This window comes from Cydia fagiglandana, chromosome 9, assembly GCF_963556715.1.
Source record: "Cydia fagiglandana chromosome 9, ilCydFagi1.1, whole genome shotgun sequence".
Lineage (NCBI taxonomy): Eukaryota > Metazoa > Arthropoda > Insecta > Lepidoptera > Tortricidae > Cydia > Cydia fagiglandana.
The window spans coordinates 1,615,784-1,638,161 of NC_085940.1; the positions used below are offsets into that span (position 1 = coordinate 1,615,784).

The following is a 22,378-nucleotide window of genomic DNA, read 5'->3' on the forward strand; positions in this document are numbered from 1 at the left end:
TAGGCCAAAGATGTCGCCTTTCTTAAATACATATACTCATCATTATCATCCTGGACCTTTATCCCTATTTGGGGTCGGCCTTCCTTGTCCTGAGCCTCCAGGCGGCACGGTTCCTGGTTAGCTTGTCGATATTTTGTTCTTTGAGGTCTTTTTGGACCGTCGTCCACCAAGTGGCGGGGGGCCTTCCACGTCCACGCTTCGTCGTTGGCAAGTATAAGGCTGTTTTGACGATATGGTTCTTAAATACATATACTGCTCGCGTAAAACACAAATGAGTGATTTGCGTATACTCAAAGAGTAGTATTCTTGAGCATGCTACTTGCGCAAGTATCCCACGCCGTTATTTGCTCCAGGGACTTGTACTGTGTGCAAGCAATAAGTTAATTCCAATTTTCATAGCAAGGATAGTGTCGCTGCACAATTAAATTTAAGTGTACTCGTAATTTTATCTGAAGAGTAAGGACACGGCATTAAAGCGATTAGCCATTTGCTTAAAGTCTGTCTTCAAGCTTCGAGTCACAATTAATCTATTAGTCTTTCAGGCCGCAAATAGCCTCTGCAGTCTTTGATCACTTTGCCGAGCACACTGTTTTTAAGATTAGTTATAAGTTCTATCATGTCACTGAAAATTGAAACGGTTCTGGGTGATTAAAAATATGAAAAAAAAAATGTTCGGGCATAGAAATTATAATGAAATTTGAACGTGTACATTTCTATTCTACCTAACTTAATATATAATTACTAATAAATAAATACAATTATTTCAATTCTGCCTATAACTTGTATAACATAACCGCTGTCCGAATATGAGCCTTAACGCGTTGTAATAGGGTCAGTCGGCTGCACGTTTTTCTTGTTCCCAGTGAGCTCCACCAGGCTGCTGTGTTCGAAAGGAGTTTCAACCTTCTTCCTTGGAGATAAGATGTTCAATCTTTTGACGCGGTTCGTTTTTTCTGGTGCGCGGTGAACTCGTGCCGGTTGCGGTGGTCGGAGCGCTTGAAGGACATACTGCAGTGTCCGCACGGGTAGGGTTTCTCCGTCGTGTGAGTCACCATGTGCGCTTTAAGGCCCCTAGAACATACCAACTTATATTATATACGTACAAAATAAGTGCATATTTAAGAAAAGATAAAATCGCGAATTTAGTTTTCTTTATTTCCTTGAAACAAGGAAATTCTGTCCAAGAGATAAATTAGCCCATTTATTAAATATTTTGGGAAAATAGCCATGTGGAAATGTGAGAAATATTGTGGCATGCCGTAGCCTCTAACGCTGCAGACTGGACGCACGCGGCGAGCGGCAAATCGAGGGCGTTCATACATTTGTTTGAGCGCAATGTACGAACGGCTTTGATTTGTTGCTCGCCGCGCCGCTGGTCGCGTACCTTTTCGCCGCCATTGACTTGATATAAAGTCAGAACATTTTTTGCCCCACACTCCACGGCTTGATATGTTATACGGATTGTTTACGTGCAATATTTGACATGGCGTTGATGACATTTACAACTTCATTGACGTGGCGGCGAAAACAATTAATCCGCGGCCTAAATACCTTTTGTTGATTTCTGGTACATCGGCCCCTGATTACCATCAAGTAACTATGGAATTCATAACGGCGACCATCTTACCCCGCATTCCTGAAGCTCTTATCGCACTGGTCGCACTGGAACCTCTTCTCGGCCACGTGTATGAGGCGGTGGTTGTTGAGCGTGGTGCTCCGGACGAACGCCTTGCCGCACTCCTCGCACTTGAAAGGGCGCTCATTCGTGTGTTTCCTGCCAGACGAGAGGACAATTTAAGAGGCTAACGAGAAATGGTAGTTTTCGAATGACAAGGAAGCGGAGCGAGATTCATACATTTGTTTGAGCGCAATGTACGAACGGCTTTGATTTGCCGCTCGCCGCGCCTCTGGTCGCGTACAGTTAATCTTTTCGCCGCCATTGACTTGTAAAGTCAGTACATTTTTTGCCACAACTTGATATGTTATATTACAAATATATTACATTCAACTTGGAACACACGGCTGGCTAGGGCGGGTTAGTGGTGAGCTTTCGATCAATTGCCAAGTACTTAGGTGCAATGCAACAAATTCAATTGATCTATATTTTTGGCGAAGCGCGAGTTCTCAGTAGGGGGCATACGGTATAGACTTGGTTTAGACAAAGGAAAATTTCATAAAAATAATCACACGAAAAACTATACTATACTTTGCCACGACAGACTGCAACCAAAACTTAATAAGGTTATATTGGGCCTCATAGAAAATAATCACGAAAACTCCTAGGTATGTTTCTTACCTTACATGATCTTGACATGCCGTTTTTCTGAAGAATCCCTTTGAACAATATTCACATCGGAATTTTCTCTCTTTGTTGTGGATATCCCGTCTGGAACAAACATACTTATTATATAGATTCTCGAAAACACCTTGTAAATTAGGATATCTTGAAAAGGGTTTTTTCAAAGTCGATCAGATCAGAAATTTATAATTGAATTTAAACCATACTTGACCATACATATAAAGGAAAACCAGTCTTTTGGATTGGTTGGTTTCCTCACAATGTTTTCCTTCCTTAAATAGTGCTTGAAAGTCACAATATCAAACACACTTGGCTACTAAATCTTATTCACGGAATTTCAATATTATCTGACATAAAAAAATAGGCACAAACCAAAAAAAAACTCACATATGTCTTTTAAGAAAAATCTTTGCACGGAACTTTTTCTCGCAGATGTCACACTCAAACGCCTTAACAAGCGTATGTTTAACGACGTGCGAGTTGAGCGCCGACACGGACACGAACCGGCGGCCACACGTCGGGCAGGGGTGCGGGAGCATGCCCGGGTTGTGCGCTTGTTGCTTGTGGGCTGATAGGTTGGCCACCTCTGGAACATATAAACTTTGGATTCATCCACATACTGCAGAATAAAGAGGGTTAAAGCTTATATGTATTTTTTTTTAATCTTTTTTTATAGAGGCTTTGTACACTCTAGGTGAACGTGTCAGCTTCATGGGTGTTCTCATAGTCCCCTACTCAAGGGAGAGATCAATAAAGTGATACACTGATTGCTGTGTCAGATAAAGGTTCTGCCAACTAACAATTGATCTGTCCATTGTGCATGGAACCCAAACTACAAAAAATTCTTTTTCTCAAATCCGAATTCCGGACGCAGTCCAACAACACGTGAGACAAGTCATCAGTCCTCTGACAGACTATTATTTGTATTTTGTAGGAATAATGAGAAGTGTAGGTAACACTGAAAAAAGTATCAGATACGCGATAGATGGGCGATTAACTTTTTGACCGAGACTAAACTATCCACAACATTTTAATCTTTTTTGTAAAATTTCACTTTCTAATTATGGATTTTTTTTAAACATTCAACTCCTCCAGCCCCAACTGTTAAACCTAATAAACAGGAACTATGTATATTCAAAGCCTAATTTCTTGGTAACTGCAGACATTTTGAGTAATGTAAGAGACACTCATAACTGATGGTTCTAAAGTTGATTCACTCACAGCACTTTGCATTGACAACTCACTAGATTTTTTATTATTACATAAAAGAATTTCACCCTAAAGTTACCTAAAACATTTTTTCTAAGTCTATTAATCTTAAATAATATTCTCAACACCATAACTGACCTTTATTACAAATATCGCATTTATACTTCATGCCAAGATGTTTAGTTTCATAGTGGTATTTCTGGCCCCTCTCTGTGTAGAAGAGCTTGGGGCAGTCTAGCACCTTGCACGGCAGCATCTGCTGGTCCTTGGGCCGGCGACGGACAGAGGGCTCCATGATGTTACTGAGACGTATACCCTCCTCGCACATTTTATATTCTGGTTTTGGTTCTTAAGAGGACAACCATGTTTTGATTTTTGAAAAAAAAAAAGGTTAGCATGATAAATCTACAACAGATACTTATATGTACATGTAATAATTTATTGAAATACTGATCAATAAAGCTTTTCCTTACCTTTCACTCTGCTCTTCACTGACTCTACATCTTCCGACATGTCTTCATCCCTAGCACCTCTAGGAAACACTTCCAATGATTCTTGACCCTTAACATCATTATTATCTAACGTAACTTCCCTTTTCACATCTATCTCTACTTCTATTTCTGCTCTACATTCCTCAACTACACAAGAGCCAAAATAATCAATTTCCAACGGATCCTCATGTTTGATCTCATTTCCATCCACATACAGTTTTTGATCCTCTAGCGATGAAACTGGCTCTAAATATTTTAAATAGGCATCGTTTTTTAAAGATAAAGCCTTAAATTTGTAAAACGATATGATTTTTCTGTAGCAGATATTACATAAATTGGTTGATATTTTTGGATCTTCAGTTACCTAAAAATTAAATGAGACGTGTAATAAGTGTAATACGGGTTTAATAAATGCACACATGCTCCTATTTACCTCGATATCTAAGCAAAACATCATTATTTCGAAGTAGTTTTTATTATCCTCGTTAATATCCTTTTCCAAATCAGAAATAGCCTTATTGGTCGGAGTTTTCAGACAGGTTCTGCACACATTCATAATGATATTTTCGTATCACGTATTCAACAAAGAAACAAGGAAATATCCTGGAAATACAGCATTTATACTTCGGAAATTTCAATCACAACAATGATGATTATGATTTGACAGTTGTTTGATTGCGTTTGGATACTGCTTGTAGCTGGAGTACCTATGTCCCGGCTACTTAAACAAGTATGCGCATCAAATGCGCAAGCTTTTTGTACAATGCATCTTGCACACGGCGTATGTAGACCTTTATTGACAGAATAGTTTCGGATCAAGGTTTACGGGCGGGCGTCGTGAAATGTCGTCTTTCTCTGTCACTAATTACGCCTTCATTGGAGTAAAAGAGAAGGTAGGTAAGCTGCATGGCTTAGGATATTTTTACCACCTGGGCTATAACCGCGAAAATCGAAGTTCGCAAATTGCGGGCATTTTTCTCTGTCACTTGTAACGTTATTAGAGTCTGGCTAGCCAAAAATTGTTGACAGATATTTCGTTGTTGTATCACCAATTGTCTATGATTTGAAAAAAAGCTAAAAGTCAGTTGTCGATTTATGTCATTCATTCAAATTGTTTGCGGTTTTTATGGGGTTTATTTTAAATAATATTAATAATTTCTATGCTGAGTGAGGTTCACAAACTATTATTTAAGCTCGTAAATAATTACGACAATGTGCGAAGTCGACGTGTAGCGTTGTATAATGAAAAAGTGCAATGTTTACAACTTCTAACCAAATGTAAACAAAATACGAGGTTGGTGCTCTATAAATATTTTGATACTTTAAGTACTAGTTCTAACATTTGCCGATTACTTTGATTAAGTACGTGAATTTATTAATGCCTGAATCTCATAAATAGGACAAGTGTATAAAGAAACGGATAAATTAAAAGTTCTGAAAAATATCTATAAAATCTAAATATTGGAACGTAAACATGTGTGTTTGTCGTTGACTGTACTTTAAATAGTGGTAGAAATTATGTGAGCTGACTTTGAGTGCACTTAAACGTTTATTTAGCTTATTTCCTTAGGTACCTTATTTGTGCACAGAATATCAAAGATATTGTCTAGTATCAAAACTATAATTCCTACTACACAAAGTGTGACCAGCCCAAGATTTTTTGAATTTCCCGCCAATAATTTAGGTAAAATTTCAGTAGCCAGACTCTAATTCATTAATAACGTTTGTTGTTAAAAATATATGATGATCAATGTAAGTACTGGCATTCAATTCCGTCACGAGTAACGACGCGAGGACCGAATTGAATGCCAGTACTTACATTGATCATCATATATTTTTAACAACAAACGTTATTAATGAATTAATAACGTTACAAGTGACAGAGAAAAATGCCCGCAATTTGCGAACTTCGATTTTCGCGGTTATAGCCCAGGTGGTAAAAATATCCTAAGCCATGCAGCTTACCTACCTTCTCTTTTACTCCAATGAAGGCGTAATTAGTGACAGAGAAATCAATGTAAGTACTGGCATTCAATTCGGTCCTCGCGTCGTTACTCGTGACGGAATTGAATGCCAGTACTTACATTGATCATCATATATTTTTAACAACAAACGTTATTAATGAATTAATAACGTTACACACTCTAATAACGCCTTCATTGGAGTAAAAGAGAAAGATCCCCGCAATTTGCGAATTTCTGTTTTCGCGGTAGCCCCTCTGTATATATTCTCGTGGGATGGTACAAATGTATAACAAATGACTTAAACATGTCAAATCTCAAAATTTGGGTAGGCAGGCTGCAAATAAAAGACATGAAATTGTATTTATAATGGTTATTAATGTTATTATAATGTAATGTTCACGTTATAACGCGTTAGCGGCAAACTATACTCTGTATCTTTAGATATTTAAATAAAAGTAAACAAACAATTTGTACATATTATACAGGGTGCTTGGTACATCGTTTGCCAAATTAAAACGGCAGATAGATTGAGTCATTTGCTATCTTCTCGGGCCTAGAAATTTTTAATTTGGTGCAAAATTTTTTTTTCATTTCTATGACAGTTTTTCGTAAATTTCAAATTTTTACTTGCGTAGTAGTAAAAAATACCATGGCCAATTTTGTTTTTCTAGGCATGAGAAGATAGCAAATGACTCAAGCTATCTGCCGTTTTAATTTGGCAAACGATGTACCAAACACCCTGTATTAGGGTAGTAATTGTGGTTAGTGCAACTGGCCCTTAATCATGTAATGTTTTCATCTACCCTCAACTCAACCGGCTTAAGGAGCCATTTGAGGGTAGTTTTTTTTTACTTTTTTTTCAAATCTATAGATACAGACTATAACTAATCGCCAAATCATATACCTAGATCGATTTCTTTTAGCGACAAATCCATGTATGTCTGTTACAAAGTTTTAAGTCGCATAAAGTCAGACCTAGAAAAGTCTGCAGCGGATTTGATAGCCCACGCAGTGCAAGTATTATTTCAAACGTCAAACTTCTATGAAATTATGACGTATAAATAACACTGGCACTGCGGGGGCTTTCAAAATCGCTGCAGGCTTGGCTGGCTTCTATATAGAGATAAAAGCGCTCAGTCGGCTGACAAATGTTTCTGGTGAGCCGTGATCTCGTGTTTCCGTCGGTGGTCCGTGCGCCCGAAGCGCTTGCCACAATACCGGCACGGGTGATTCTTCTCCTTCGTGTGACTTATCATGTGTTTACGAAGGTATCTGCAACAACAAACATATAGCCCCATTGACATAGACATCTAGGGACTGGCTTTACGGACAATAATAATGAGGCATGACAGGGGCCAGTACAGCGGTGTGACACCGGTACAACGCGATTGGTTTGATGAGTTCGCATCTCGCGCGCTATTCGCGCGGTCGCAACTTGTTGCGTTAGACTGCATGATTGGCTGGAATTCGTGGGTCACACCGCAAAACTAGTACCATTTTTAGTGCCCGTTAAGCCCCCTCCACACTCGTGCGCGAATCGCGGCGCGAAGCCGCGAACGCGAGTGTGGTGTCGATTTTCGCAGACAGTGAAATCGAGTCCACACTCGCGCTCGCGGCTTCGCCCGCGATTCACGCGCATAGTCTGGAGGGGGCTTAAGGCCAGTCCATAGATATAGTACGTTAATGTATAGCCCTCATTCGCACGAGCGCTTTTTCAACGTGCGTTAAAAAAGAGTTTGAATGACACAAATGGAAACATGTGTATTTGTTCAGATACGGTGGCGCTTTTTATCAAGCGTTGTTGGATTTTAGACTTTAAGCGCTGGTCGTTAAATCGAATTTAGCGTGTGGACGGATTCAAGCGCTTTTTTAACGCGCGTTGAAACACCTCTCATGCGTATGGGGGATGTTGCACACATTTCTTCAAGAAGCTAGAACAAAGTAGATTAATTTTGCAACAAATAAGTCCTCAATATGAACCGGTTGAATGATTTCAAAGAGCTAAATTGTAATATGTAGGTAATAGTATTGTTTTGTCAATTTTTTAATTCACGTCTGTTTTTGATACCATATCTGAAGTTTTTCAACTGTCCTCAATTAAGACCATATATTTCTAAAATGATGAGTAGTACGTGCCAAAGTTCTTAAACAGTACAATAGAAATTTTTCAAAGATTTTAGAATTCAATAATTAAAAAATAATATTCAAAATTATTTATTCAACAAAAACGCGTACAGATGATCAATGGGAAGCATTAGCCCCCATTCACACGACAGCTTTTTCAACGCGCGTTAAAAAAGCGCTTGAATCTGTCCGCACTCTAAATTCGATTTAATGACCAAGGCTGCCAAGGCTTAAAGTCGAAAATCCAACAAAGCTTGATAAAAAGCGCCACCGCTGTCGTGTGAATACATACATGGTTATCCAGTTGTGTCATTCAAACGCTTTTTTAACGCGCGTTGTAAAAGCTGTCGTGAGAATGGGGCCTTAGAAGCATAAAGTTGCAAATGGCGGACTCACTCAAGTCTCATAAAGGCCATGTTGCACACCTCACAGTGATAGTTCTTGACGCCGGTGTGAATGAGCTGGTGGTTCTTATGAGAGACGCTGTGAGAAAATGTCTTCCCGCACTCCTCACATTTGTATGGACGCTCTTTCTTATGGGACCTGTTGGTACAAAAGGACCCTTATTATATAAGTTTCTGGCCTCAAACCCCTTAATAGACCTGCTCTATGGAAAAGCAAGGAAACCATTTTAAGATGGTATAAAATATTTTTAATGGAGTATCTCTGGGTCCTGGCTCAGGGAGGATTGGAAAGGGAGAGGGGAGCCCTTTGCCCAGCAGTGGGACACACACATAGTCTAATAAAAAAAAAATCTTTGGCCCCTACTGATAATTTTAAGTCAGTTCAATAGCTAAAAAGTGACTTTTAAGGAAAAAAAAATTATATTAGAAAATGTGTGCTATTCGTAATCATTGATTTACTTACCTTATATGTAATTCAAGTGAATATTTCGTAAAGAAACCTTTTGAACAAAATTCACATTGATATTTTCTTTCTTTTTCATGCACCCGCCGCCTGTAAAAGTTTAATGAATTAATAAGTGTTATATACATAAACTAAATTTACAAGAATAGTCAAGAAATAAAAACTTACATGTGCCTTGAAAGGACACCTTTACGGTTAAACTTTGTGTGACAGACATCACACTCGTGGATCAAGGTGTCTGAGCCCTTTGTGTGTGTGATCATGTGCGTCGCCAGCGCGGACTGCGTCACGAAGCGGCGGCCGCACGACACGCAAGCGAACGGGAGCGCGTCCCGGTCGTGGGCGAGCAGCTTGTGCGTTGTTAGGTTTGTCACCTCTGGAAAATAGTCATTATTATTTCAATGACTAACTTTAATCAGTATAGAGCAGGGGTCACCAAATGTCGTATCGCGAACCGGATCCGAACCGGCAACCTACATATATTTTTTACTTATTTAATAAAATCAAGTAGAAACGGACAACAATGGTCATATGATTCCGGACCCCTGAAGAAACTAATTGGTGACTCCTGATATAGAGTAAAAGCAAACAAATATATAGATTCTGTATTGTTTCTACTTTCTACACTATTTTCGTTTAAATAAGTAATGATAGTGCCTAAGACCTGCAATTTACCTTTATTACAAATATCACATTTAAATTTCATTCCTAGATGTGTAAATTTGTAGTGTTCTCGCAGAGCTCCTTTTGTGCAGAAGACCTTAGGGCAGGCATCACACTGCACTGTCTTCCGTTCACCGGTAGGTACATGCCGGGCAGTGTGCTGCTTTAAGTTACGGACAGACTTGCCACACTCCTCACATACTTGGTAGCCTTGTTTTGAATGTTCTGCAGATTCACTTTTTTTGGGTCGCCCACGTTTTTTTCGTGCTAGTGCTATAATATAATACATTATTGTGAATAAGTAAACATAAAAACATATTATATTAACAAAATATATATGGTGTACAATTTATTATCTTACGATTATCTTTTGTCCCTTTTTTAATATTTTCATGTTTTACTTTTTGTATCACACTCAATGGCTCTTTGTCCGATTCTGCATCATCTGGTGTATCTTCATCCTTAACATCTCTCTGTACATCTCCGGATGTATTCTCTTTTTTTACTTCAATTTCTATTTTAATTTGATGTACATCTTCAACCACACTTTGACCATATTCATCATTATCTAAGAAATTCTCATGTTTAATTTCGTTTGCGTCTACGTATACAGACGACTTTTTATCCACTTTACATACAAGGGGGTCCAATGATTTCAAATAAGCATCATTTTTTAAAGATAGGTTCTTGAACTTGTAAAATGTTATAATCCTTACGTAGCACGCATCGCAAAGATTCGTTGTAATTTTAGATTCGCGTGTAACCTGTAATTAGAGGGACACCTTTAGTATTTGTTATACGACTTTTGAAATGCTTCAAATATAAATATTCACCTTTATGTCTAAACAAAACATCATGATTTCAAAGCAGCTTTTGGTGTCCTCATTTATGCCCATTTCTAACTCTGATATATCTTTATCGGCTGGAGTTTCGAGGCACGTTCGACATATTCCCATAGTTATGGTTTGTTGTGTCACGTATTAAAGTAAAATACAGCTATATTTTTTAAATAATTAGTTTAGATCACGGGTTGGGCCATGTTGGACAATAAATAATCGAAATTGATTTTGACACTTGACAGACTGACCGGCCGTGTTTGTTTTGTTTTTTTTTTTTTTTTCTTCTTTGTATGGACTTGGGGGCGGTGTTGCCCGTAGCCAACGTCAAGTAAAAGGGTAGGAAATTAAACGCGGAAAGGAATAAAGGAACGGAATTTGGAAAAAGTGGTCAGGTCAGGTATAAGAATACAATGTGATAATGGTAAATATACTTAATACTATATTTTTATATTATTATGAGAGATGAACCATGCTAAGATGTTATATAAATCATGATTAATAAGCAAGGAAGGGATGTCTGTTGGAAAGGGAATATGTTTAGATTGTAAAGTTTCCATGAAAACAGTGCGATCGTACAAGGGACAAGAAAAGAATATATGGTTAATATCAGCCACCTCAGCACCACAGTCACATTTAGGATCATCAATAAATTTAAATCTAGCAAGATCAGAAGGAGTACTTGTATGGCCTAGTCTCATGCGTGTTAAACATGATATTTCGCGTCTATTGAAGTTTTTATTGTAAAACCACGGCTTTATAGGGATGTCGTTTTGGATCGTAAGATAATAACTTCCAGATTCTAAGCTGCTCCAAAACCAAAAGAACTCCCAGGCTAACCTGAGATATCTTTTGGGGAGCAACAGAAGATCATGGCAATAATTTTTATATGGAAATATATCACCAGAAGCAACAGCATCTACGGCCAGACGATCAGCTTTCTCATTTCCGGAAATACCACAATGACTTGGCACCCATACAAAATTTATAGTAAACCCTTTCTTTTCGCATTTTAACAAGATGTTTCGGATTTCATATAACAAAGGGTAACTGTTTGTCATTTTGAAAGGAGATTTTAATAGAATTTGGAGGCAACTTTTAGAATCGGAAAAAATTACACATTTATTTAAATTGAACATGCAAACATACTCAACAGCTTTATAAATACCGAATAGTTCTCCAGTAAATACCGAAGATTCTGGAGGGAGTTTAATTTTTTGTACAACATTATACTGGTGATGAAATACACCAACCCCTACACAAGTATTTGTAGAAGGTTTTGATGCATCTGTGTATATGTGATGCCAACCAGACCAATTTTCGCCCACTAAGTTGTTAAATACAGGTTGAGCACTTATTATATCCTTAGAAATATTGGAGTCTAGAAAAACTTGCGGAGAAATAATCAAAGAGTCAAAATCTTTCTCATATATAGGAAGGTTAATATGTCTGACAGTAGGAGAAGATAGAGACAAAAATTTAAGGTAGCTATTAATTATACAAGGAGGAGATCTATTACGCCAATATGGAGACGACTGCATATGATCATAAAGAGTCGATAATTTTGTGATAAGAGGATGTACCGAAAATTGCAGTCCTAAAAATGAATCTGTCGGATAAAAATTGACGTCTCAAATGCGCAGGTGGATCAACACACTCCACTTGCATGGCATTAGCCGGACTGGTTCGCATAGCACCAAGGATTGTCCTCAGTGACTTATTCTGTATGACATTGAATACTTTAAAGGCATCTTCTGTACCCGGTGTTAAAAGAAAAGAACCGTAATCAACTACGCTTCTTATAACTGCATTATAAATAAGCTTCAAATAGAAAGGATGGCTGCCCCACCATACACCAGCCAAGCATCTCAATATGTTTAATGAGCGTTCGCATCTACCTTTAACATAATTACAATGACCCTTGGCTGACAAATTGTAGTCTAAAACCATTCCTAAGTACTTAACTTCGTCACGAAAGGAGATTGTAGATCCATCATAGGATAATTTTTCATTAACAGTTTTTTTCCTTGGAGAGAATAAAATTGCAGAGGTTTTCGGAACTGAAAGGTCTAACCCATTATTATTTAAATATATATTTAGCTCCTTCAAACTAGAATTTATAATTTCGCAGGCCTTTTGAACGGATCTATTTCTAGAGTAAAGCACTATGTCATCGGCATATTGTAAAATGGATATATAATCTGGCAAATTAGAACTAAGGTCGTATGTATATACATTAAAAAGTAAAGGGCTTAGAACAGAACCCTGTGGTAGTCCTTTCCAAACAGTCCTATGTAATACTTTATCATCTAAATCTAACCTAATCGATCGTTCATAAAACATAGCAGCAATAATATTACACAAGCGTACAGGAACTCCCAAGAGAAACAATTTATTTACAAGAATTGATATATTTACATTATCATAGGCAGAATTGATATCTATAAAACAAGCTACTACATATTCCCGTTTCGAGAAGGCTAAAAGGATATCCGAAACTAACAAACTAACACAGTCTAAAGTGCTTCGGCTTTTGCGAAAACCATATTGAATATCCGGTAATAGTTTCTTACTTTCAATAAACCACTCCAACCTATTTTTAACTAAATGTTCCAAAATCTTAATTAAAACAGATGATAACGCAATTGGACGATAAGAATTTGGATCATTACGGGGTTTATTCGGTTTGAGAAAGGGTAACACCAACTGTATTTTCCAGTTTGGTGGAATGTCACCTGTCATAAAAATCCCGTTAATAATATTGAGAAAGTAACCTATAACCTTGTCACTAGAATGTTTCAAAAATGAATATGGAATACCGTCGCAACCTGGTGCGGAATCAATGACATACGATAAGACATTCTTTAGCTCCAATAACGAGAATGGATCATTAAAACGCTGCATGTTATCATTATCAATATTGGTTGGGGAAGCCAGTTCAATACACACGGGGGATGGGACGAATGGAGGAGCTAATTTATCTAAAAACTTCTCAGCTACTTTAGGATCAAGATTAAGGGTGTTATTTTCTACAAAAGCTCCTCTAAACATTCTAACCTTTCTCCAAACTTCTGACGGGTGAGTACTGGGGCTCAAAGATGCACAAAAGGCTCTCCAACTGTCGACTTTCTTCTTTTTCAAAAACTGTTTTGTTTCTTTTAATGTAACTAATAAGGAATTAAAGTTCTCTTCGCTCATATTATTATTATACTTTAACTCACTCTGTTTTCTCTTTTTAACAGCTGAACATTCAGAATCCCACCATGGAGGGCTGGGAATATTGAATTTAGAGGACTTCTTACGCGGAAATACTTCATCAGCTATATTAATTATAAACTTAGCAAAAGCATCAGAAGTTTTAAACAAATGTTCCCGAGATACATCAGGTAATTCACTCAACCTCTCATCCATATGTTTGCGAAACTTATCCCAATCTGCATTTTGAAGTTTATATGCTAACAGTGGAGATCTTTTAAGTACTGGTTTATTTTTAATAGGAAAAGAAATAAGAATTGGAAAATGATCACTGCCATAGGAAAGTGGAAGTACCTCCCACAATAAGGAATGTGAAATGGAAGAACTACAAATTGATAAATCTAATGCACTAGGATTTTCATTGGGAGCAGACCGACGCGTGGGAACACCAGAATTTAATATACATAAATTATAATAATCAACTATGTCTATTATTTCCTCTCCTAAACTACTTGAATTTAAACACCCCCAAGCAGGGTGATGGCAATTAAAATCTCCTAATATTAAACATGGAGTAGGAAGAGATGATATGATTTTTCTTACTTCACTAAGTATGGAAAGTGAGGGATGAGGTATATACACTGAAACTATACAAATGTTATCTACAAGTGCTGAGATGATGGAAAATTCATTATTATGAGGTGCTAATGGAACATGAGAGAAATGATATGATTTTTTTACAAGGATGGCTACACCACCATGCCCGTCCGACCTATCTTCGCGGAGGCATGCATAGCCTGGAACTTTGAAACATGACTCAGACCTGAGCCATGTTTCAGATAAGGTAATAACAAAAGGGTCATACTTCTTAATTAAATGGATTAAATCGCTTTTTTTATTATTGATGCTGCGACAATTCCATTGAAGAATTTTGGAATTGTTGGCCATTATTGAAGGAAACATGAGAGTATGGACTGGTAATGTGAGCAACGTTGGACGGTTCTGAGTGATTATTATGTAAATTAAAACTTAACAATTGTATGAGTTCTAAGATGAGTTCATTGGTAGTTTTTTTGTTAAACTGTTGTGCAATGGCACTACCATTTCCAGAAGGAGACGGCATGTTATAATCTTTTGATAGATTAAAATGTGTGACAGTGTCGAAACCTTTCTGAGGTTTTGGCGGACTGCGAGGCTTAAGAAATACTGTTTTTTTATATGAATGTGAATGCTGTGTATTAATACCTAAATTATTGTTTTTAGTTGTCTGGGTCTGGGGAGATGACGGAGTGGCCATAACCACATCTGCATAGGGTTTGGTCACAGGAGGGTGCAATTTTGATGCCTCAGAATAGGAAATAGCACTTTGGGCCATAGATAACTTAATATTTTTTTGTCTCTCATACTCAGGACAACGAGCCTTATTGGTAGCAAAGTGAAGACCAGAGCACAGGCAACAAGATGCACTATCTTCTTCAACAGTGCAAGAGGAGCCCGTGTGACCCTGTCCACACTTGTAGCAGCGGGGTTTTGACCTGCATTGCACCTGTGTATGACCAAACCGGCAGCAATTAAAGCACTGGATTGTTGGATAAACATATAGGTCGACCGGCAAAGCGTTATAACACATAAAAATGCGTTTTGGTAGAACCTGTCCATCAAAAGTTACAACGACAGTTTGTGATGGCTTCCACACTGGAACGCCATCCACAACAACTTTATAATTGATTCTTCTCAATTTTAGAACTTCTCCACAACCTACTGGTACACTTATACTCTCTTTAACCTCATCTAAGGACATTTCAGATGGAACACCTTTAACTACACCCATTCTGATAACATTAAATGATGGGATGAATGCTGTATATCTATTCTCCTTCAGTCGGCTGTCTAGAAGAAAATGGTTGGCATCCTCATACTTTGAAAATGACAGTGAAACTCTATTGCGACCAATACGTTTAACGCTGCCATTAACAATGTTCTTAAAGTTGTTACGTTTTAAAAAGTTGCCAAAAGCAACTGAATGAATTGAAGTGCCATCATTTTGAGATTCTTGTTGCTTCTGTACATGTACAATATAAGGTGAACAATCTGAATGAATATATTGTTTCCTAACTGTGACTGTGGGCTGAGAGGAGATAATATCAGCAGGATTCACGGCTGGGGCCGGGGCAGTGGCTGAGGCCAGGGCCGGGGCCGGGGCCGGAGTAGGAGCAGAGGCTGTAAGCGGAGCATGAGAATGCGTACGATCATTATTGTTTGTGGAAACCTGACAATCGCAATTGTCCTTAATAGATTCCCTATCCCTATTTTTATCTTTGTTATGTAGTGTCCGACCGAAACATGTTTTTTGGCCGAAACCGAAACCAAAACCGAATGTTCGGCTTTGGCTCTAGTTTCGGCCGAAACCGAAACCGAAACCGAAACTTTTCTAGACTTCTTAAAATCGTTGAAAAAATGACATAAAACCATTTTACACACATATTATGGGGCTGTCAATACCCAAATGTCCTTGAGATTGATGTTAATTAAGCAGTTTTGTAAGAAAATTACTTGAGTTAGACCAAGATAATTTTGCAACGATTTTGATAACACACGCAATGCAAGTGTTATTTTAAACGTCAAAACTTCTATGAAATTATGACGTATAAATAACATTTGCACTAGTTGCACTGCGTATGCTATCAAAATCATTGCAGAATTTTATTGGGCTAACTCTATTCATTCACTAGTCAAGCTAACATGTAGATACAGGGTCAACCATAAAACCAACCAAAAACGCGAGCGCAGCGAGCGCGAAATTTTTTGTTAACAATATCGCAAGGCCGGGTACCGATCTTCATCTGGGCCTAAAAGTCCGAAGTGCCCCAGTGAGGCGAACTTTCATGCGAAGTCAAAGCCGTGCTTCAGGTTTTCAGGATAAGTAGTTGAGCACATACTCCAACCAATGTCCATTGTATTAAAAAGCGAGATCGCAGGCCGAGCAAGGCTCAGCGAGGCCAAAGGATAAGCTGAAGTAGAGGACACGTGGAACACAATTAACACAAACCAATGGTAAATTGAGGTAAAAAGTGAGGTGAGGCTAAGGTCGCGTATTCGTATGAAAAACTGTACTGGGAACATTTTTAAGGGATTTTTCTTCGTTTTAATCAATAGTCATCTGTTCAGCCTCGCAAAATATTAACTATTGAGAAAATCAACTTTGCGGCACTAGTTGAGCGTAGCCTTTAGCCTCGCTTAAAATTTGCCATTAGAGGTAGATAGGAAAATGACTGAATAAGTGAGTGAATAAGAGCGAAAAAGACATCGAATTTGATATTTGATTACTATTTGCTTTTCGGTGAAGGAAAAACATCGTGAGAAAGCCGGACTAGTCCCGATAAGGCCTAGTTTACTCTCTGGGTTAGAAGGTCAGTCTGATGGCAGTCGCTTTCGTAACAACTAGTGCCTACACCAATTCTTGGGATTAGTTGTCTATTGGACCCCAGGTTCCCATTCCCATTGCCACGGCTCGGCAAAAATTCCGGGATTACGCGAGGAAGATGATGAGTTTTCTTATTATTCTCTTGCCCAGGGCCCAGTAACATGCGACAGTGCTATCTCATTCACTCCGATACAATTAGACAGTGTGCGCGTTATAGGTATTGACAGCCTCTTAAGACTGCGTCGACCGTCCAGTGGCGCCCTCATTACTGGAATTGTGTTTTATAATAAACCAATTAATTTCTGTACATATACATTAATCAGTATTCATATATGTAAGTATTAATATTGTTGTCCTACTTATTCCCCAACTTTTGGTCTTTGTCCGAAGTGCCATTTCGTAAGTTTCGGCCCGGCCGAAAGGTTCGGCCGTTTTTTGGCCGAAACCGAAACTATAGCCGAAACATGATTTTTTGGCCGAAACTGGCCGAAACCGAAACCGAAACCGAACCTTCGGTCGGACACTATTGTTATGTCGCTTTTTTTTATTACAGTGACGACATATCTTCCTGGATGCTGTCCTTTTTTTCCTAACTTCAGTGGTAGATAATACTGAGCTATCTGTATCCATACTGTGGTATTCTTTCATTTCTCTCTCAGAGCTATTGTTATCTATAGTAATTGTATGTGAAACCGGAGGCCCACCTCCCCCAGGGTTGGGCAAAATACTGGCTTCCACGTATTTCAAATACAAATTACAAAATACATTTTTAAAAGTATTTGAAATACCAAATACAAACTACTTTGGTGACTGGTATTTGAAATACAAAATACAAATTACAGTGTTTAAAATAATGTATTTCAAATACAAAATACAAAATACTTTTAATTCTTTTTGTCTAATCGTTTAGTTTGTTTAACGAATATCCTTTCCTAAAAACGTATAGGGTCATTGCGCTTGTTTTCGTCCAGCTCTAGTTTTCATCCACTTGACGAAATTTGAATATAAACCTACATTGCTGCAAATAGTAAATTAAAAATGAAATATATTATTTGCCTATCTGTCAAGTGGTCGAAAACTAGAGCATGGACGGAAACTACTGTAATGACTCTATCCCCTGGCTGTTGACGAAAAGTTCCGCGCAGAATAACTCGCGCATGGTACATATTTGCCCTCGTACAAGTTGTACATTATATTTTTAAAAAAAACGTTCCATTTTAGGATCATAGAATTTAATAAAATGTATTTTGTAGAAATGTATTTTGAAGCTTGAAGTATTTGAAATACAAAATACAAAATACATGTGAGTGCAGTATTTGAAATACCAAATACAAAATACTTTTCCAGGTAGTATTTGAAATACAAATACAAAATACTACAATGTATTTCAAATACGTATTTCAAATACATGTAATTGAAATACTGCCCAACCCTGACCTCCCCCTGGGTCGTGAGGTTCGCCGTCACCGCCCATGGCGGTGAATATACACTAAAAACTTACCTAGATGATGAATTTATATACACAAAATATAATAAACTAACTACTAAAGATATTTACAAACTATTTACACTGAGTTGACCACTATTAACACAAAAAATATTTAAAATTTGTTAAATGTAAAAAAAGACGCGCGCACAGGTCGAAGTTTCCCGCCCTTTTTCGTTTGTTTTGTTGACAACACAACAGAATATTGCGTTTCGTTACGGGACATGGTGATTCTGAATTAATTCTTGCACATGGCGCATTTAACCAATGCATGTTGAGCAAGTACTTGAGTAAAAAAAGTGATCGTGCGTAGTCTGGCTAGCCAAAAATTGTTGACAGATATTTCGTTGTTGTATCACCAATTGTCTATGATTTTAAAAAAAAGGTAAAAATCAGTTGTCAATTTATGTCATTCATTCAAATTGTTTGCTGGATTTAAGGGGTTTATTTTAAATAATATTAATAATTTCTATACTGAGTGAGGTTCGCAAACTATTATTTAAACACGTAAATAATTACGACAATGTGCGAACTCGATGTGTAGCGTTGTATAACGAAAAACTGCAATGTTTACAACTCCTAACCAAATGTAAACAAATTATGAGGTTGGTGCTCTATAAATATTTTGATACTTTAAATACTAGTTCTAACATTTGCCTATTACTTTGATTAAGTACGTGAATTTATTAATGCCTGAATCTCAGAAACAGGACAAGTGTATAAAGAAACGGATAAACTAAAAGTTCTGAAATATATCTATAAAATCTAAATATTGGAACGTAAACATATGTGTTTGTCATTGACTGTACTTTAAATAGTGGTAGAAATTATGTGAGCTGACTTTGAGACCACGTAAACGTTTATTAAACTTATTTCCTTAGGTACCTTACTTGTCGAAAATATTGTCTAGTATCAAACCTATAATTCCTATATTCAATTACACAAACGGGTCTACCGCGATATAATTTCATTGTTTTTACCTTTAATTCCGACGTTTCAGCTGAGTTGCATCAGCTGTGGTCACGGAAAGACTGACGTCCCAACAAATGTCAACGGAGATATTAATAAAACAACACTAAACTACCCGAAATTAGTTTATAAAAATGTTCGGGGTAGACAAAGAAATTGCAGCTACCCGTTAAAGTTTAATGTTTATTGTCCACGGCACGACACACAACACTCACAGTATCCGTACACTGGTCCGAAGATATATCTGCTGGTTTCAACATTTGAATCACTGGTCCCCAAGTAGACGATAATTTGTAACCGTCCTCTCGATTGAAATTTTTAGGGTGTTTTATTAATATCTCCGTTGACATTTGTTGGGACGTCAGTCTTTCCGTGACCACAGCTGATGCAACTCAGCTGAAACGTCGGAATTAAAGGTAAAAACAATGAAATTATATCGCGGTAGACCCGTTTGTGTAATTGAATATGTGTACAAAACGCGAGAGTTTAAAGTGCTATAATTCCTACTACACAAAGTGTGACCAGCCCGAGATTTTTTGAATTTCCCGCCAATAACTTAGGTAAAATTTCAGTAGCCAGACTCTATTGTTGCGTATATACTTGAAAGCAGACCAAACCTCAAAAACGTTTCAGTCCTGTCAAAACAATTTGGCTTAAAGGACTCGCATCCAGGCCATAATTGTTAAAAAAAAAAAAAAAAAAATGTCAAAACAATGTGACGTTGACGGACGTGTTCGTAAACATAGTAATTTATTGTTTTAAATATTTTATCTATTTATTACTCTAAAATAAGACAGAACTCTATCACAATGAATATATGCCGAACCTGCCTCAAAACTCCAGCTATCAGGAATATATCCGAGCTAGAAAAGGGCATAGGTGAGGACAACAAAAACTACTTGGAAATCATGGTGTTTTGTTTAGATATCAAGGTAAATACCTAACACTTAATGCTTTTTTACATATTTATTACGGTTTACTATATCTATATATCTTGTTTTAATTACAGGTTACACAAGACTCAAAAATTACAACGAAGCTATGTAATAACTGCTATAGAAAAATCATATCATTCTATAAGTTTAAGGCACTATCCTTGAAAAATGATGCCTATTTAAAATCTCTAGAAGTAACTCTAGTGGATCATAAATCATCCATATACGTGGATGAAAACAATGTCAAACATGAGAATTCTCTTGATTATGATGAATATGTTTCGGTTATTGATAATTGTCCGATGGATATTAAACAGGAATTAGATGTTAAGGACGAGGATACCTGGGCCGGTGTGGAGTCGGATGAAGAGCTGCTTAGTGTTATACAGAGAGTAAAATATGAAAATATTAAGGATGAGACCAAAGAAAATGGTAAACTTCAAACTTAATATAAAATAATATCAAAGAGTTGGATGTGAAATGGAGTTAGTCAGTCCATGAAAAGTCTGCAGCGGATTTGATAGCCCACGCAGTGCACGTGTTATTTTAAATGTCAAACTTCTATGTAATTATGATGTATAAATGAGACTTGCACTGCGTGGGCTATCAAATCCGCTGCAGACTTTTCTTGGTCTGACTCTAACAAGATTAACTTTTTACAGAAAATATTTTTTCTTAAATACACCTTTTCCACACATTTATATAACCATACATGGATTTTATATCTTGTTTTTGTTTATTATTGAACCTAAAAGTATGATATCCATGAGTTTTTCTTTCTCATAGACATTTTAATAAAACTCCTCAATAGAAGATATTACAGAGTTTTGTAAATTATTCATCCATTATTAAATCTTATTTATCATTTTTAGCACCAATAAATAAAAAACGTGGCCGTCCAAGGAAAATAAAGGCATTAAAACTAGAAAATGTGAAACAAGAACGGCAAGTGTGTGAGGAGTGTGGCAAGTCAGTCCGTAACCTGAAGGAGCACTCGCTCCAGCATCTGCCCATGAGTGAGCGTAAGAAGCTCCAGTGTAAAGTCTGTCCAAAGCTGTTTTCCACATACGGTGCGCGGACCAGGCATTACAAGATTAAGCATTTAGGCATTAAGTCTGAATGCAATATTTGTCATAAGAGTGAGTAAAACCAATTAGTATTTCTGTATTAACAGAGCCATCTTAACACTTTCAGTGCCAAGTGCTCCATTTCCAATACAAAATGACCACATCTAGTGTGTACAGTCACCATACGGGTTATGCCATTTAGGTTCTTTGGAAGAAATCGGCTTTTAGCAATAAGACCGCCTGTTGTTATCTAATCTTGTCTTGTCGCTAGTATTTCGCTTTTTGGTGCAATAAAGGATATTTACTTACTAACACAATATGGGTAAAACAGACAGCCTGCATGGAAGAAGAGGAAACAACAAAACATTGTGTTTTGCACACCAAACACTACTAGACTGCAAACAGGTAGAAGCATCAGGAGCAATACCTAGGGACTCCAAGCACACTAAAAGAGGCAGTTAGCAACCTGAAAACATTGCTAGGCTTCATGGGGGAGCTGGGGTTATTAGAGTAGCGCTACCTCGTTTAACGCTAAGTAGGCACAATGGCTGTGGAAAATGCCCAGAGCACTACCACAACCAAATTTTGAACCCATGATTTTTGACCAACACACACAATAATGATAAAATCCTTTTTCGTCCAGAGGTTGTGTGCCTGTCGACGCATCGCCTGCGCGTGCACAACCGTGAGGCGCTCCCGTTTGCCTGCGTGCAGTGCGAGCGCCGCTTCGTGTCGCAGGGCGTGCTCGACGTGCACATGACCACGCACACGAAGGACCGCGCCTTCCAGTGCGACGTGTGCGAGAAGAAGTTCCGGTCGCAGCTGCATGTTAACATACATAAGTGAGTT

At 37.7% G+C, this 22,378-nt stretch overlaps 4 protein-coding genes and 1 long non-coding RNA gene across 5 annotated transcripts in view; 3 read left to right on the top strand and 2 right to left on the bottom strand.

Moving 5' to 3' along the window:
• The window catches only part of LOC134667153 (zinc finger protein ZFP2-like), a 167,709-nt gene that overhangs the window by 139,181 nt on the left and 6,150 nt on the right, over window positions 1-22,378 (top strand). The gene's annotated exons all lie outside the window — the stretch shown is intronic.
• LOC134667591 (zinc finger protein 121-like) lies at window positions 672-4,659 on the bottom strand. Its single transcript, XM_063525024.1, has 7 exons — window positions 4,433-4,659; window positions 3,982-4,363; window positions 3,647-3,856; window positions 2,687-2,885; window positions 2,297-2,386; window positions 1,628-1,774; window positions 672-1,071 (listed from the first exon to the last, which is right to left on the bottom strand). Exons 1-7 carry the CDS (start codon window positions 4,553-4,555, stop codon window positions 927-929), a joined length of 1,296 nt encoding a protein of 431 aa, XP_063381094.1. The 5' UTR covers window positions 4,556-4,659; the 3' UTR covers window positions 672-926.
• On the bottom strand, window positions 7,095-10,680 carry LOC134667171 (zinc finger protein 254-like). Its single transcript, XM_063524485.1, has 7 exons — window positions 10,451-10,680; window positions 9,979-10,381; window positions 9,630-9,890; window positions 9,123-9,330; window positions 8,955-9,044; window positions 8,484-8,630; window positions 7,095-7,235 (listed from the first exon to the last, which is right to left on the bottom strand). The coding sequence occupies exons 1-7, from the start codon at window positions 10,571-10,573 to the stop codon at window positions 7,097-7,099; spliced, it is 1,371 nt and encodes a 456-aa protein (XP_063380555.1). The 5' UTR covers window positions 10,574-10,680; the 3' UTR covers window positions 7,095-7,096.
• On the top strand, window positions 13,702-14,130 carry LOC134667123 (uncharacterized). Its single transcript, XR_010098610.1, has 2 exons — window positions 13,702-13,839; window positions 13,951-14,130. It is a non-coding gene; the product is annotated as an uncharacterized LOC134667123 (long non-coding RNA).
• Window positions 20,237-22,375, top strand: LOC134667636 (zinc finger protein 121-like). Its single transcript, XM_063525061.1, has 4 exons — window positions 20,237-20,459; window positions 20,537-20,894; window positions 21,335-21,601; window positions 22,173-22,375. The coding sequence occupies exons 1-4, from the start codon at window positions 20,337-20,339 to the stop codon at window positions 22,373-22,375; spliced, it is 951 nt and encodes a 316-aa protein (XP_063381131.1). The 5' UTR covers window positions 20,237-20,336.

What these genes read in the sequence shown, in the direction of transcription:
- LOC134667171 (XM_063524485.1), bottom strand. Translation starts at nt 10,573, where the DNA reads ATGGGAATATGTCGAACGTGCCTCGAAACTCCAGCCGATAAAGATATA. An exon ending in TGTTTTGTTTAGACATAAAG is followed by an intron (nt 10,382 to 10,450) that starts GTGAATATTTAT and finishes CTCTAATTACAG; the next exon opens with GTTACACGCGAATCTAAAAT. An exon ending in TCACTTGAATTACATATAAG is followed by an intron (nt 8,631 to 8,954) that starts GTAAGTAAATCA and finishes TTGTACCAACAG; the next exon opens with GTCCCATAAGAAAGAGCGTC.
- LOC134667591 (XM_063525024.1), bottom strand. Translation starts at nt 4,555, where the DNA reads ATGAATGTGTGCAGAACCTGTCTGAAAACTCCGACCAATAAGGCTATT. An exon ending in ATTTTTCTTAAAAGACATAT is followed by an intron (nt 2,387 to 2,686) that starts GTGAGTTTTTTT and finishes TGTTTGTTCCAG; the next exon opens with ACGGGATATCCACAACAAAG. An exon ending in AAGAGCTTCAGGAATGCGGG is followed by an intron (nt 1,072 to 1,627) that starts GTAAGATGGTCG and finishes GGTATGTTCTAG; the next exon opens with GGGCCTTAAAGCGCACATGG.
- LOC134667636 (XM_063525061.1), top strand. Translation starts at nt 20,337, where the DNA reads ATGAATATATGCCGAACCTGCCTCAAAACTCCAGCTATCAGGAATATA. An exon ending in TGTTTTGTTTAGATATCAAG is followed by an intron (nt 20,460 to 20,536) that starts GTAAATACCTAA and finishes TTTTAATTACAG; the next exon opens with GTTACACAAGACTCAAAAAT. An exon ending in ATGCAATATTTGTCATAAGA is followed by an intron (nt 21,602 to 22,172) that starts GTGAGTAAAACC and finishes TTTTTCGTCCAG; the next exon opens with AGGTTGTGTGCCTGTCGACG.